The sequence below is a fragment of the Esox lucius genome, chromosome 17, assembly GCF_011004845.1.
Source record: "Esox lucius isolate fEsoLuc1 chromosome 17, fEsoLuc1.pri, whole genome shotgun sequence".
Lineage (NCBI taxonomy): Eukaryota > Metazoa > Chordata > Actinopteri > Esociformes > Esocidae > Esox > Esox lucius.
The window spans coordinates 39203425-39221257 of record NC_047585.1 but is presented as its reverse complement, the minus strand read 5'-3'; the positions used below and the strand labels follow the sequence as shown (position 1 = coordinate 39221257).

Sequence of the window (17833 nt, the reverse complement as noted above, 5' to 3'; positions counted from 1 at the left end):
CCTCTGTGAGATTACACCATGTTCTTTCTATCTGTTAACCCCCCCCACCACCACCACCACCACCACCACCAACTTCCCCTCCTCCCTCTATCTTGCAATCATCTCCATATGGTCTCCTTAACCATGAGCTATGATACCGTGCCCGCCTTGAACCCTGTTTTCTTCAGTGGCAGGCTCTGCTCTCCCCCTCTGCTCTCCTCCTCTTGGTTTTACTCTCTATCAACCTCTCACTGTCTGTCCTTTTCTCTCTCCCCCCGCCCCCCCCCCCCCCCCCCCGCCCTCACAGCCGGCGGAACTGGATGCTCGGGTAAGCAGGAGTGTCTGTTTGCTGTTGATCTTACTTCCCTCTCTCCCTCCATTCAAATGTCATGTTTTCATTGTGCATTAAAGCGAGGCTGTGATCACACGCCCCCCTCTCCTCCCGGCCCACACCTCCCCGCTGGCGCCTCCCCCGTCCCCAACAACACTTTGGGAGGTATTCAGCTAGAAAATTGCACATCATCTGCTGGCTGCTGGCGGGGTGAGGTGACCACCACTGCCCAGTGTTGTTCCCAGACGGGAAATGTGATCACATCGGACCATGCATCAGACTGCACACACAGGAGACATTCACTGCGGTTATCACTCACTGTTACCTTACGGCGTGCGTGCGTGCGAGCGAGCGTGCGTGCGTGTGTGGGGCCAATAGGCACGCAAGCGTGGTCACGCGCTGTCACTCTCACCCCCTTGGACTGCTGAACTGGTGTCCTGCTCTGCCCATCTGTCACACTGGGTCAGCGGTCCGACCCAGGTCTGATCACTCCAACTCCTGGGCTGTGTCCCGCGATGCCTGTCGACACTCAAACTGAACGCACCTTCGTTGTGCCTCTCTATTCCAAAATCATTGCAGGGAGGTTGTCCTGCCCGCTCCAGCTACACCCTGGTGTCATCACCGGAGGAATAATTCCCTTCTCTGCACGATTGTTTTAAACCTGTGTTGAAATAACAATGACCATAGATCTGGTGGTTGCAGTGACAAATATGGCTCATAATGCCTTAATATTGCTTGCAGTGCCTTAATATTGCTTATAATGCCTTTAATCGCTTATAATGCCTTTAATCGCTTATAATGCCTTTAATCGCTTATAATGCCTTTAATCACTATTAATGCCTTTATTGCTTTATAATGCCTTAATAGAGCTTTTAATGCCTTAATAGAGCTTATAATGACATAATAGTGCTCATAATGCGTTAATATTGCTTTGAAGGCTTTGATAATGCTTATAAGGCTTTGATAATGCTTATGATGCCTAAATAATGATTATGTTTTAACATTACTTATGATGCCATCATAATGCTTTGTAGGCTGTAACTGCTCTTGGCTGACCATTCTTTCTCTCTTTCCCACCCTCTGTGGCTGAACCTCATCTCTCCATCTCGTCACAGCTGTCTGTTGCTTTGACTGAACGCTGTTACTTCACTTACAGCCCCCTGGACATCAATTCTAGTTCAGCAATGCAATTCAAAAGCTGAACTAATCAAATGTCGAGTGATTGCGGTGTCAACTGCATTTGGATATTATTAATGAATCAGGTACCGGGGGCCCGAGTGCTGCAGAAATGTAACACTGTTGGCGATAACCTGCTATGACAGTCTCATGAATATGTTATGTCAGCTGTATGTCAGATTGGCTCGAAGTGAAGTACTACACGCTCATGGTGACATTTCGTTCCTTCCTCATCTTCTTTGCATGCTGCCAAGCAATTTCCAAGGTGGGTTCTCCTCCGCCTCCCAGTCAAGCTGGTGCCAGGCACAACAGGGTCAGCTGCATTGGGCTCTGAAGCACTAGCTGTTCACCCCTAATCCTGGCCTTCCCCTGCCCACTCGTAGTAGAGCAGTAAAACCTCATGCTTTGTCGTCCCATCGCAATGCATACATTTGTGCCGTTGATAACAATGGCATTTTCAGATGACTTCTGAAGGCCTTTTCTTCTTCTGCTCTCAAAAGGACTGTTCTAAAAAATTAGGATGTGGCTGAACTCTTCCCACGTCCCGAAGTCCATCCACTGTGTTTCATATTCCCATCATCTCTGTTCTCCTCAGGCCAAGCAGCTGAAGAAGAAGGAGGCTGAACTGCAACACCTTGCTGCCTTCTACAAGGAACAGCTACAGGTCCTGGAGAAGAAGGTAATGAGTTGGAGGGAGGTTGCCAGGTGTGTGCCAGTTGAAAGAAATCAACTTAAAGTGCCTAAAAAACACTATCAAAACACTAAAATCCAATCCTTTTAAATAGAGCAATGTCAGAATGTTTAAAATGACTGATGAAAGTAACTTTGAAAACTATGTTTTGACTCTTCATGAACAGGGCCAGTAGTATAGAACTGGATTAAACGAATCCTGTCCTTCGGGAGCTAAGTGCCTCTAGGTGTTCTTACCTACCTGCCACTTCATTAACAAACGGATGTCACTGATTACTCAGAGTGCACACAAGTTAGTTGTAAATGATTTGAAAGTATTTCTATTTGTTCAGAACTGTGAATTACATTGGTAGAGGAGCTCTTTGAATCTTTTTCAACCAGTTTAGGCTCTGAAAGGGCTTTTTAGTGGCTTATTACCGGAATCACGTTTATCTACAGTCCTTTCACAAAACAAAAAAGCAGTTCTGATAAAATTGAACATAAAAGTGTTTTCAAGCTTTTAAGAAATTAGGGCCTTAATTCCATCTATTTCTACTTTCACACGGCACTGGGAAACCAGGGATATTTACCTCAACATGGAAGCTACTGTAGGAGTTCCTTCTCTTACTTCTTGCCCAGTCCAACCATGCATGTGTGTCTGCCATTTTGTTTGTCCCCATGTCTTCATGACACACAGGCCAAATAAAAACGCACATATTGTGGTGTACCCATCTGGAACTAACTATTGAATTAGAAGCTGAAAACATTTCCGACCTTCACATTTATGTTTCTGTCTAATTACCTTTTGTTTCATTGTGTTGTGAATGTGATGTTAATCAACGGGGCAGGATCTGAATTCAATAAATTTTCCAACAAAATGGTTCACTATATGTTAATTTGGGGACCGGTCGAAAAACACGAAACCTTCATGGACATTTAGCTTACACCCTATTGCTAATTAATTGCTAACAGGATTTGTATTCATTGTTGACATTGTGTCACTCTATCTAAAAAAGGGTTTTTCTTCTCCCAGGATTAATCCACAGATAAATTGGAAATCAAATTATATTTACTTTGTATAATTTCTCCCAAATTCTTTCCTCCACCCCAATGCAATACTATGCCCTTGAAAATGAACGGGCTGGGAAAGGTGGGACTTCACCTCATGAACGGACTGGGAAAGGTGGGACTTCACCTCATGAACGGGCTGGGAAAGGTGGGACTTGATCTCCTGAACGGGTTGGGAAATGTGGGACTACACCTCATGCCTTTCAAGCATATAAAACGTGAATGTGGTCCACACGTGATCCACTCACAAGTCTTAGGAATCTCCGGATCAATTCAGTTGTGATGAGTTGAGGAGGGAGAGTGCCAGGCGCAGGACGCAGTATCTCAATTCTGTATTTATTGAACACAGTCCCAAAATAAACCTAATCTGCATGTAAGGTAAAACCTGAAATGTATATCAATACAGCGGACCGCGAAATGCAGCTTAAAGAAATAGAACACCACTCAGTAGACAGCGTAAGTAAACACACATGGAAGAACGACGAACAATGAGAGGGGACTCAGAGGAACCTATATACACACACATATAATGACTAATGGGAACCAGGTGTGGAGATGGGGACGAAACAAAAACCAGACCTGGAATGGATAACGAATGGGATCGGGGGCGGTGGCAGCTAGAAGGCCGGGGGCGTGGCCCGCTGTAAGTGCAGTGAACCAGAGGGGGAGGTGCGGATTTAGGAGGCGATGGGACATCGGTTGAACAAAAGATCCCCAGAAACGTTAGTTCCGCTGTCTCTCATGAAAATATGAACCATTCTGTGTGAAGCTCGTTTGAAGCCAATAGATCTGGGTAAAGATGGTCTCTTATGGATATGTTGCGTGTATCTCAATTCTGCCCCATTATATAGAGTGACTCAAGTCAGGCCGCCACAGCAGTAACCCCACCGGGCAGTCCCCGATCAGAGGACTTACCAGAGGAATCGATTTGACCATAATTTGACCACGAACAGTGTCACTCATGGGGGCTACACTCTAACGTTTATTCAAATCGTTTATTTTGACGGTGGTCGTCAAGTGGCTTAGCGACGTGTTTCTCGTTAGCCCGACTTGGCAGAATTAGCCACAGCGCTGGCGCAGAGATGGATATATTCGGGAACAAAATAACAAATGAGGCCCACTGAACACTATCCAATTACCCTTGCCACAGTCCAATCGCATTTGTTATTCAGGACATCCTGGTAAACCATCCTGCTGATTGGAATAAGCGGACGTGTGTTGGTACATTTTTGCACGATGCTTGCTTGACTAGGAAGTCTCTTCAGACTACGGGAGAGAGAGTAAGTGACAGAAAAAAACGGTGCTATTCTACATAATAATTTACATAATGTGCATACACACACACACATACACACACACACACACACGTTGGCAAAAGATGGAGGGGGAATAGCAAGTTTAAGGGCACATGCAAATTGCCGATACACACCCACGCTGCAGTGTTTACCCACTGGAGTCCTGAAGGTACTGTTTGTCATTCTGTGTCCCCGGCTGTCACCTCTTCGCCTTGGCAGAAGGATAAACAGAGAGGAGTCTTATCGTGGCCACCATTCGCCTTCTTCGGCATTTGAGGAAACCTTTTACATAAGTTAAGTTAAGTGGACGTGCTTGCTGCTCTGCACTGGCTCCCGTTCGTAACGGGAATGAGAGAATTATTGGGGAGGGTGGTCCCTTTCACCGACTTTATTGCTTCAGAACTGGCGGAGAAAGAGAGAGGGAGATCTGGACTGAATTTTCAGAATTAATTACTATTTTGGTATTAACGTTTTTTTAAATATACACTACTGTTCAAAGATTAAGGATCATGTAGAGATGTCCTAGACATTGTTAATGTTGTAAATGACTATTGTAGCTGGAAACAGCCTTTTATGGAATATCTACAAAGGAGTACAGAGGCCCATTATCAGCTACCATTAGTCCTGTGTTCCAGTGGCATGTGGTGTTTGCTATCTCAAGTTGATTATTTTGAAAGCTTAACTGATCATTAGAAAACCCTTGTGTAATTATGTTAGCACAGCTGAAAACTGTTGTGCTGATTGAAGAAGCAATAAAACTGGCCTTATATGGACTAGTTGAGGATCTGGAGCATCAGCAATTGTGGGTTCTATTACATACTCAAAATGGCCAGTAACAAATAACTTTCTTCTGAAACTCATCAGTCTATTCTTGTTCTGAGCAACGAAGGCCATTCCATGTGAGAAATTGACAAGAAACCGAAGATCTTGTACAACGCTGTGTACTACTCCCTTCACAGAAGAGCACAAACTGGCTCTAACCGGAATAAACGGAGGAGTGGGAGGCCCCGGTGCACAACTGAGCAAGAGGACAAATACTTTATAGAGTCTAGTTTGAGAAACCTCAAACTGGTTCTTAACTGTCAACTGTCAACAACGTCAACAGTGAAGAGACAACTTCGAGATCCTGACCTTCTAGGCAGAGTTACAAAGAAAATGCCATATCTTAGACTGGCCAATATAAAGAAAAGATTAAGATGGGCCAAAGAACACACTGGACAGAGGAAGATCGGAAAAAGGGGTTATGGACAGACAAATCTAAGCTTGAGGTGTTTCACAAAGAAGAACATTTGTGAGACACGGACCAAATGAAAAGGTACTGGAGGAGTGCTTGACGCCATCTGTCAAGCATGGTTTCAGGTTTCAAGGTTTATTTGTCAAATGCACTGAACAACACAGCGTCATCCTGTACAATGAAATTCTTATGACATGGCACCCGACAAACTAGGTAGTTGGAGTTAAGAAGAAGAGTATAAGCAAAAATATAGTTAGACAGAAAATAATACTAGAAAAAACAGCCATAAAAAAAACACTGTACACTAGCAGCGATAAAAAAAAAAAAAAAAAAAGAGTACTGTAAACTAGCAGCAATCTGGGTAGTATATTGGTAGTGCAGCAATCTGGGTAGTATTATTGAACATTTAGATATGGCAAGTATGGCAGTGATATACATAACAGTGTGACCTAGCACCAATTGATAGTTATTGAAATATTAGATACATGTGAGTGCAATAAGCTTATGAATGGTGGCACAGGACACTACAACTACGTAGTGAGAAATAAGAAAATCTAGTAATGCAGCCTGAGAGGAGGTTAATATTTCCCATTGATTTTGCTATATTTTGTATTCAAACTTATTTCATGTATATTTTCATGGAAAACAATTTTTGAATGGTAGAGTATATTGTTTTGATCCATTCTTCTTCTGTTATGTGCCTTTTTTTCTCAACTTTCATTTATTATATTGACATTGTATTTACAATTTAATAGGCTCCTTATCCAGAGGGATTTGCAGTTAGTGCATTCGTCTAGCTGTCTTATCTACTGTGTCTACCTAGTACTGTTTGCATGCCAGTAAGATGTAAAGAAGGAGGTTTCGGTACTGGACACTTGCTGCTTTTCTAAGACAGTCTGACTTAGACACAAGGACACTCACACATTCAATAGCCTTTTGTAAGTGTCAATGAGCTCATTCAAAAGACTTGAGCAAAGACCTATAGCTGGGAAGCCTTAACTTCTGCAAAGCATTCATTGCAATCACTATTGTTCATATCAAAGAGCTGTAGCTAACCAAGCATGTTTTTCCAGACATAAATACCTGTCGATAGCTTCCCCTTGAACAGGGTGGGAGGAAGGTGACTAGATTCTGCTAGATAAAGATTTCTTTACAAAGCTGATGATCCGGGGAATAATTATAATTTCCGCACTGAAGTACGCCGCAACCCACAATTAAGTTAAAAATGATTGTATTTGATAGTACACCTTTTATAACATTGAGACAATCAATGATATTTTGTTATTTGTGGGAACGCTAGGAATTAAAATAGAGCAATGTTAAGCTTCTTGGGGTTTTACAAGAACGAGTCTCCAAAGTATTTGGGGGTCAACCTCACTATGCCCAAAATAATGATAAAGTGCTGATTAAATACACATTGTTTACTGGGGTAATGACAGTTTTTTTTTTCTTAATAAGATTTAAATGTGAAAGAAGCGTGGTTCAAAATGAAACAGAAATGGAAGTTCAGAGATATTTGGCCATATTGCTGTATGATCTATGTAGAAATGCCTGACTTAGTGCCTTTCATTGGTGCAGCTACAGTTGGAAGTAGAAAATGTAAACATCTCTGTTTATCACAACCGCATATAGCAACTGTCTATAGTTATAGTAACTGCTGTATATTAAAAGCATATATAGCAACTATCTATAGTTACAGCAACCATTTTACAATAGCATATAGCAACGATCTGCAGTTATAGCAACTATATTACAAGCCCATATAGCAACTACCTATATTTATAGCAACTATTTTATAGCCGCATATAGCAACTATCTAAAGTTACAGACACTATATTACAGCCATATAGCAACTATCTATAGTTACAGCAACTATTTTACAACCACATATAGCAACTATCTGTAGTTACAGTAACTAAATTACAACTGTATATAGCAACTATCTATAGTTAAAGCAGTTATGACTACACATCAGATTTACTCTTATTGAGTTTTCCTTGTCAATCAAAAAGCCAGTCAGTGTTCATTTGCATTTTATTTGAGGGGCAACAGAAAATCACACTATTGCCAAATCCTGCCCTAAAGCAACCCAACTACCGTTGTCTCCTCATAGTCATCCACTCAAGTCCACATAGTTCTAAAACCATTGTCAGTGTGCTAGCTCAGCAGTATTAGCTTTCTCGGACCAAACTGTTCATGCAACAGCTCAAACCCAGAGCTGTCTGCTTTGCTAACATGTGACTACCGTCCTTGACAACACGAACCGGGCGGAGCTATGTTACGTGATCCAAATCAAAATAACGTGGGGGATCTCTATTATGTATTTAAACAACAGCAGTCGGACAGCACTTACACGCACATTGCGTTGATGTCTTGATCAAGCCAGGCTCTTCCCAGTGATGAGGCTAGCCACACACAGATTAGTGAATAAATCCCAACTAATTGCTGTGTGATCTTCCTGAATCAACATTTGACACTGGCTTAACTCTAGGCCTTCTGATTGTGTGATTAGAGGTCTGTTGTGTGTTCATGTGTCTGTATCTGTCTGTTTGTGAGAGACACATGCATACTTTGGGCAAGTTTGCCAAAGGGATGAAATGCGAGGGAAGTGTGTACGTATGTGTGTTTGCACAAAGGCTCTGGGTGCTTTTTGAGGTGGCCACTGTCTCTGAATGCAGATAATACGACTGACACACACACACACAGACACAGAAACACACACACACACAGAAACACACACACAAACTGACAACATTAACAGACACACATACAAACACACAGATTCACCCACAGACACACACACACACACGCACTTTATCTCTCTCTCTATTTAGCTATGCCTACTAATCTGTTCTCAGTTTCCAGGGAAATCTTAAAGGAGCTGTCGCCGTGCGGAAGTATCTGCAGTTACTATGTAAACAAGTCGCTTTTTAAAATGCACCTGTTTTAATCCCCCTTCATTTCCTTTTGTTGAGTTCCACTACCGAAAATAATCCTTCTGCCGCCCAAACTAAAAGCGTGAAAACACCCTCAATCCTGACATCAGCTCATCTCAATCCATGACTGCTGGAGCCAGCGTGCACACACATACACACACACTCACACGTTACACACACTCACACGTTACACACACTCACACAATGTACGTTAATCCCCGAACAAGGCCCCCCTCTTTTCCCTCATCCCTCTCTTTCACCATTTACTCATTCCTCTTTTCCACCAGGGAGGGTTATCTGCTCCTCCATTCCTTTTTTTCTACGTTAGCTGTTTGCTAACAATGGCGGCCAACAGCTTGGATGGTGTTTAAGACAGGCTGTTGTGTCCTCGCTGTCACCAGGCTCTACCTGCTGAGCCATTCGGGACCACGTCACCATTAATGAGAGCTTGTGGTGTTAAATCCCGTATCACACATCCTCTCCCAGAACCACCAGTGCCAAACCACTCTTCCTACACAATACTGGTCCTCCATCTCTCCATCATTGGGGGCTTTGGTGTGCACGTCATGTGACCAGATATAGTAAGGGTTGTGGTGTGGACATCATGTGGCCAGACGTATGGACAGCCATGTGATCATCATGTGATTAGACAGAAGTGTGGGTTGTTTCCTTAAAAACCTCTGTGTCGCCATCATCCCTGAAGTTTCTAACCAAGCAAATGTAAAACAGAAAATAGGACAAAATACATGGCCAACCATGAGAGTGAAAACCATCTCACCATTAGTTCCCTAACGTCTGTGGCGTGAACAAAGTTCCTGATGACAGCACGGTTGCAGGCCTGATATCCAATGACGAGTCGGCCTTCTTGACCACTACCAGCATACGACTGAGTAGTACAAGGAGTCAGCTGGTTAAGCTACTTGGTTTGGCAACGCAGCAACGACTCTCATGTTGGTGCTGCCTGGTTCTGAGTCCTACTGACTCCATCGTGAAGTTTGTTGATGACGCCACGGTTAGGGAGCTGGCGCCGTGCTGCCTGGTTCTGAGTCCTACTGACTCCATCGTGAAGTTTGTTGATGACGCCACGGTTAGGGAGCTGGCGCCGTGCTGCCTGGTTCTGAGTCCTACTGACTCCATCGTGAAGTTTGTTGATGACGCCACGGTTAGGGAGCTGGCGCCGTGCTGCCTGGGCGCACACTTTACCCTCTTAGTCAGCACAACAGAGAAGAACATTGCTGACTTTAGGAGGCAGTGAATGGAAACCGAGAGTTGCCAGTTCCTCTGCAGTGACTTTGGATCATCAAAGGGCACAACAGCAACGCTGTACTCCCTAATTAGACACCCTCTACCGATACTACCGCTTAACCATCCACAGCATTCTGGTCACAGGCTGGTCTGGGAACTGTTCCTGACTGACTTCCATCACAGGCTGATCTGGGAGCTGTTCCTGACTGACATCCATCACAGGCTGATCTGGGAACTGTTCCTGACTGACATCCATCACAGGCTGGTCTGGGAACTGTTCCTGACTGACATCCATCACAGGCTGATCTGGGAACTGTTCCTGACTGACATCCATCACAGGCTGGTCTGGGAACTGTTCCTGACTGACATCCATCACAGCCTGGTCTGGGAACTGTTCCTGACTGACCTCCATTGCAGGCTGGTCTGGGAACTGTTCCTGACTGACCTCCTCACTCAAACCAATGCCTGAAAAAGCCCCTCATGTTATTATTATTATTTATGTTTACTGTCTTTTCTGCAGCAATGTTGAGTAGGGATCTGTAAGTAAGCAATTTGTTAGCTGGAAATACCTTCTGTATCATGGAGTAACATATGACAAATAAAACTTGAAGTTCATCCAAGCGTCCGTTCTTCTATCCCTGTGGATGAAAGCTTGCTGAGTTTAGTCTGTGTGTGTGTGTCTTCGCGTGTGTCTGGAGGCAGATCTATGATCCACTCAGCCAGATGTGGGATTTGAAGTTGGCAGTCCGTAAACCCTTTCACCTTCCCATCTGTGCCAATGCACACACATAAACACTGGTTGTCCTTCCCTCTGCCGTTCTGCCTCTGTGTTCTGCACTCCTCGGGACAATGCTTCAGCCCCCGTGGCTTTTTTCTCCTGTTGTATGTTTCGCCCGGCCTGGCTCCTCTAAATATCTCTGGAGTATTCACTTTGACTGTGTGTTTAGTTACACTTAGCTAGTTTATTTCCCGCGGCTAACTCTCCCCGTATTTACGAATCTGAGCGTTATCAGGTTAGTATGTCACTACTTGTCCCTGGAGCTCCTTCTACCTGCCCCCTTGGAGGAGTGACATTCCAGGCCAGTCCAGCTGCCCCATCCGTGGGGAGATTTAGAGAGGACAGAGGCCAAATCCTCCATGGTTAATCCAACACTGTGCACCTGCCCAACCTGAGCATTGGCAGTCATACCTGAGTTGCTTCTGACGCGGGGCACTTTAATACCGTGCTTTTCTCACTAACCTTGTGGACCCTAGTTAAACGTAGTGCCCTACAATATCATGATAGGTCGTCATTTGGAACACTGCCATGGAGTCATTCATCCACTTGGGAAGAATCACCAAGGTAACAGAGGGTCGCTGGCCAGAAATCAAATGGATTATAGACTCAGGATTTAGGAATGCTCTGTTTCAGCTCATAGACACCTAACAGTGTCCTTGTCCTTGCGGAAAAAGTCTGTCATAAATGCATTCTTCCTCATTTAGGGAGTTGCATCTTCAAGATTTCCACATTTTAGTTGTTTCATAGGCGAAGGACAGAATGCCAGGATAGAATGGTGTAGAGAGGGAATGTGAGAGGTGGACAGTGATGTCTCTTAGTGACTAATGACAGGGATTACTCAATAAATGAGGATGACCAACCGCAACAGAAAGTACAGGATTTTCAATGTACATGGATAAAATGTCGATGTACATGCTAGCGACGTCTACATTGCCATAAAGTGCGATCAGAATTACAGGTTAATAGATCAGGGGCTATAATTTAGTTTTGGTCCACCTGAGATCCGGGGCTATTCATTAAAGACGCCACGGTAAGAGTGTGTGAAATAGAAAGCAATAATGGGACTGTTCCTCTTTTCTCACTACAGTAATGATCATCCCCACCTCTCCCTTTGTTGGGAGTGCCAGGGGTCATGGGGAGTTGGGAGGACCATGTCGTTGGGAGTACCTGGGGTCATGGGGAGTTGGGAGGACCATGTCGTTGGGAGTACCAGGGGTCATGGGGAGTTGGGAGGACCATGTCTTTGGGAGTACCAGGGGTCATGGGGAGTTGGGAGGACCATGTCGTTGGGAGTACCAGGGGTCATGGGGAGTTGGGAGGACCATGTCATTGGGAGTACCATGGAACAGTGAAGCAGCTGTGTGTGAGTGTGTTGTGTGAAAACCATAGCAAGTGGAGGTGGAGGTTGAATTTCTACCACTGCTGGTGTAGAAAAACTAAACTGGACATTGTCTTCAAGAGTGAAAAGATTTGGATTCACTGAGGTGTAAAACGTTGGACTTTCCACAAAACCAAGTTTGAGTGTTAATCAAAGCCGGTGCTTCGCGTTGCTATGGTTTTTACTGGTGTGTGGTGTAGTTGAAGTGATGGCAGCTGATTAGAAAATAATGAAAATATTATGCCCTGTAGGGACTAGTCCCTGTTTAAGATGTAATTGCTGTTTAAATGCCACCACTCCACACACTAAATACAATTTTATTGAGTTCGACCCGAACATTGGGGATCAGGTTTGCTGCTGACACTGTTCCGTCAAAAGGGCCCCTTTTAACGAATTTGACATTTCAGATGTATTTAGCTAAGCTGGCTTATCAGAATTTGAAATGCAGCAACAACAAATAAAACAATCTATAAAGCAGCCCTAACCCAATGAAGGGATTCAGATGTACAAGATGTTAACCTTCTAATTGGTATAACCAAGCTGTTCTGTAATTTATTCATTTTTTGGGGCATTTCGTTCCAGAATCTTGACCACTACCAGCACACGACTGAGCAGTACAAAGAGGCAGCCACAAAGGCCGAGGCTCATATCAAGTAAGTACCCTCGACTGATCTTAGACATAAGTCTTCCCAAACAAATGCAAGTTACATGCTGGGAGTATACTAGTTATTCATACCAAGTCACCATATCTGATCAATAAAAACATGGCACTGTCTAAGTTCAGTTTAGTTACATTAAGAGTAAACGTTGTCAACCAAAGCCTAATGGAACACGTTTTGATATCACACCATTGCCTACAATTCTGAGGATTAAGACAGACCTATGTAATCAGTTCAGCAATGCCGGCCTGTCAGCCTACTACAAACACGTTTGCAACAAGCCTAACTACAGTTCAGTGTGATGACATTATGTAAAATATTTGTGGACCGCTTTTCACTTGCTGAATTAGTGGATACGGTAGGAGTAGAAAATAAACCTTGATCAAACTATGCAATTAGACATTTAAAGCTATATTGAATAAGTAAGTAGATGCACCACGTTTATCCCTGTTGCCCAGGCGATACTGGTTTGTGGCTGGCATGACCAGGCTGTTTGTGCCCTAGTGTGCGGGCTGGGGACTGTTTCTCCCGTCAGCTGTATATAATCAAGGTATAACCAGGGTGCGAACACTGGATAAGACCGACCTGATCTTAGCAGTGTTACAGAAAAATGACCCGTTCCTGATGTTGCAGATGTGTGCTTCAGATGAAAGGTTGGAGTCACAAATCAAACCAAGGTTTCTGTCAGCCAGGGGAAGTTGTGATTGTGTCATTATCCAGAGAATGTGGAGCTAGTTATAATGGGTATATCAATGAACAACTATTTAGAACTAGATATAGACGTTTAAAATGTGGCCTGGAGTTCCCATAAAGTGCTAAAAAGTTTGGATTAGAAAAAAAAAATCTGTATTATTAAGTTATAGATTCTCAGCTTCAATTTTAGTATATTTCAGGATTTAAAAATGACTAGTTTACAAAAAGTGGTTCTAGTGAATTCTGGTGAATCTAAAAACAAACCATAGTTTAGCATGTGTAGTTCAATAAAGGAAAAAGTTTACTACAAATGTTTGCATTACTTTAATCCAATGGCACCATTTACAGTGCATGATAGTTCATGTTTAGTGGAGCCTTTTTCCATACTGAGTTCCCAGAATCCACCAGGGGTTCCACAGGGAGACACCAGGGATCTGCTGAACAGTCGGGTAATACACACAACAGTCAGCTCTGACGCAATACGTCACTAAAGAATTTAAATATTGATTTTATTCATGTCCTCCCAAAGAACATTGTTAGGTAATATTTCCAATATATCGGTCTTTAATGTTTCCTATGCAAATTATATATCATTAACTGGGTTTTAAGCTTTATTTAGTTTCTTGCTGTTTTAATGGACTTGTGGTAAAACAATGTGTAGTGATTATGACAACAACAACTTTAAATGTTGGACTTTCATACAAGTAAAAAAATTATCCAGTTTCGGGTTGCCTTTCTTGTTTTAAATACATGATACCAAAATCCAACATTGCAAATTAGTGCAAAGGTGAGAGTAAAGCAGTGCGTGGATGGCTACGAGGAAGGCTTTCCGCATTCTCCACCTCTCCGGGATCCGTTGGGAGTTCTTGTGATGATACAGGGCTGTAGATACAACTGGATGTAAATTATTCCCTCAGTGGCTTTCTAGGTTACCGAAAGAATAAATCGGCCACCAATGTTCTTGAAAAAATTAAAATAAACAGTAGATAAAAATGCTTAAATCCATACTTAGAAAAGGGCCAGTGAGGGAGATTTGAAGTGTGGGTCTTTTGGAAGCAGCTGTTGGAAGACCGGGTTATTTTCATGGAGCACTGATTGCCACTGTACTGGCACTGCCAGGATCTAGATTCTGCCAATTTATACTGCTCCCTTCTCCTTTCCCCCTGACAGCCCCATTCATTATTTCCCTTTTAAAAAGAGAGGAAATTTGAAAGCTTTTTGTGTTTCTTGGAAGGAGTGCGGAGTGATTCTCACAAATCTGATGAAAGCCTCGTAATTCGTTTAGATTGTTAGACTCCTCTGTGATTTCATCAGGCTTGTCAGACAAAAAAAATAAAATCCAGATAAATCAACACCTGGTAGCACGGCCAGGACAGGACACAAAGATATTGTATTTTATGATGTGTTTTCTGGGGTTTTGATTCATATTTGGGCCCCACGAGGATCCATTGATTTGGCTTCTGCTAATCAGAGTCCTGATAAAATACCAGATATCAAAGGCCTGGCCCTGTCCTTTCTAAGTTTCCTATTCAGCCCTGTGTCTCAGCTCGTCAGCAGTCTGCCCTTCAGCTCCGGTCCAGTCCACTGAAACGTAGTGTCCCGGGAAACTACCTCCACATTTCCAGGTACCGTCCTGAGAGGATCGTAATCGCTCCATTTAGGAATTCCGTCCGAGTTAAACGTCAAATTAAATAAATGTATTTGTATCTGATGAGCCGTTTTGGCTCCTGGAATGGGAGTCCTCCCTGGAGGACTGCTCTGTAATTTAATATGTGTGCAATTAGTGAGTGTTTAATTAAGTGACATTTAAAACGGACCTCGTTTGAGCCCACTCATGTCACTTGGTAAGTCCTCGCCACGGTTTGTGGAATTTCTCATGGTTTATTTAGCCTTTCCTCGCTGTTTGTGTTCCCTGTGACGTGCCACTTCATTGGATTCGTTTTTTCAAACAGTTCGTAATGGATAAGTTAATAATGCATAATAGAGGATAACCCTTTTAGCGTAGGATCACGCTATGAAGTGTTATGGCATGTTTATGATGCCATAAGCAAAGTGGGGTCGTGCGTGTCACGCCCGGTCTACGTCTGCCTTTATAAGCAAATCTGTCCAAGAACAACGGAGCTGATTGAAATGAGTCAGCACCTTTCACCCCTTTCATACGGACCCAGAACTGAATCAACAGCTCGGACTTGAGTTCCGATCTTACCGAGATTAGGGTGGAGCTATAAGGGAATGAGACGCAGTCTGTAAGCCTAACTGATTGACTCACACCAGTCGTACGACATGTTTTCCCAAATCACGGGATTGAAAGACAGAGCTGGATAAGACCTTTCATTAAAACAGGTGGCCCCCTGACACTAGATAAGAACTGGGGGATAAATCTCCCAATCCCACTGATATATGGAGATGTGGTCTTTGAAGCAGGTTTTCCAGAGGCTGTGTGTCACACGGGGGCCGAGAGAGAGATAAAAAAAAAAAAAGAAAAGTGAAAAAATACTGTAAGAGAATTTTGGATTGTGAAACCTTTTAATGGATCTGTATGAGTAATGTGAACTGGGTCAGGACTGGACTGGGCCAGGACTGGACAGGCTCTGTCCCTGGTGGAGATCAACATCCTCACGCTGGTTTTGTGAGGAGAGAAACCGCATAATAGACTAATAGTCTGTTGGGTAGTGCCACAGCTGAAGGTGAACTAAAACACACCACAAAGTTGGGGCCCCACGCACGCACGCGCGCACACACACACACACACCATGAGGATTCCACGGGCCCCCGGCGCTGTCAAAGAAACACTGGTCGTGTGCGAAAAACAGCTTGCCAACAACCACAGTGAGCAAAGACACACTGACCTACTCGTACCATACAGGCTTGTGGAACCAGTCAAACTGGAATATCAGGCGGTCTGGCGCGTCACATAAACCGCCTTGAGGTGAACTGTCCTGTACAGGGGATTTGGTAGACTTGCCAGAAGTCATTCCGTCTGCCCAGTACAAGTTACGGGCAGATGTTACGGGCCTGAGCTAGTCCAATGGGTTTCAGCTCTGTTGAGTCCCCCCTGGGCCATGTGGACCACCAGCCACTAATATGTTTCAGTTACGATTGAGACCGGGAGCCAGAGGGGCAGACATTGGCACTAGATAACGTGTTAATACCAAAGCCACTCCTAATATACAGGCATGGACAGACAGGAGGTTGGAGGACCATATGAGGAGAGATGAGGGGCCATTTGAAAGAGAGGGAGAGAAGCAATAAAGCCACCAGGAGTGAATATAGGGAGAAGAACAAGACCGAGACACGGGAAGAGCGAGTGAGTCAGTGACAAATAATACACCACACACGCACACGCACACACGCACACACACGTAGTCAACAGAGGAGAGCTTGCAGAGGCCCTCTGTTCTTCCTGCTTCAGTAAATTGAATAATCACTGTGTGGTCAGTGTAGTGTGAAATGGCAGCGTGACCACAGCACAATGAAACGATGCCCAAATTGTGACAGAACATGATGAGCTCAAGCTGGCTGAATATAAAGTGTGTTTGTGTGTGTGTGAGAGTGAGGGATGGGAAGCGTGTGCATGTGTGTGTATGCGGTTGAACAGTTTGTGTGTGTGTGTGTGTGTGTGTGTGTGTGTGTGTGTGTGAGAGCATTGGTTGCATTTGTGTGTTCACTCTCACACACACACACACACACACAGCGACGCACACACTAACGTGCAGACATCTCAGCAGGAGCCATCCTAAGTAATGAGCAGTGTACTGTGGTTGGACACAAGAACCTTTTGGATGCTCAACACAAATGGACCTGGGATCCCACAGCATGTATTAACAGAACGCAGGGCATTTCTTTCCACTGCTTAATTGTCCCGTTGTTCGCGGCAGTAATGGATCTGATTTTAACTGGATGTTAATCGATTTGACTGCTTGTCAATTCGATTCCTTTCAGTTCACTTGTGTTAATTTCTAGTCAATTGATTTGGTTAGATTCAGCTCCATTTCGTGTCAGTCTCATGTGGTGTGCGTGTGTGTGTGTGTGGGTGCGTGTGTGTGTGTGTGTGTGTGGTCTCCAAGAATCTCCCATGATATCAGCCTTCTAATGCTTAGTTTTCCTGTCTGGGACTATTCATTTGGCTGACTGAATTCTAAAGTGTTATGGATATTACAGCAATATTCTGGCAATTTCTGTTTTGATCCAAACGCAGCTATATCACCTACAAGCTCCAGGCTACAGTGAGTTAGGCTCCACTTTCACACTGCCTAAAAGTCAAGAAGTACCCCCACTGTGCTGTTTTTTGACAACCTCAATTCCATGTCGGCAGACATTAATAACTCTGCACTCTCCCCTCATGCAGACAGAATAATAAAATGCTACACTGCCATCATCCCAGTCTCCCCC

General features: G+C 43.8%; 1 protein-coding gene across 6 annotated transcripts in view; it reads left to right on the top strand.

The window, feature by feature from the left end:
- Positions 1 to 17833, top strand: part of chchd6b (coiled-coil-helix-coiled-coil-helix domain containing 6b) — a 91334-nt gene that overhangs the window by 21913 nt on the left and 51588 nt on the right. For 4 of the 6 annotated variants that reach the window (XM_029113766.2, XM_029113764.2, XM_029113768.2 and 1 more), the window contains exons 5-7: positions 287 to 307; positions 2082 to 2191; positions 12672 to 12742. In XM_029113766.2, coding sequence (XP_028969599.2) covers positions 287 to 307; positions 2082 to 2191; positions 12672 to 12742 — 202 coding nt within the window. The remainder of the gene's footprint in view (positions 1 to 286; positions 308 to 2081; positions 2192 to 12671; positions 12743 to 17833) is intronic. The other 2 variants (XM_029113767.2, XM_029113769.2) reach the window with 1 other exon arrangement.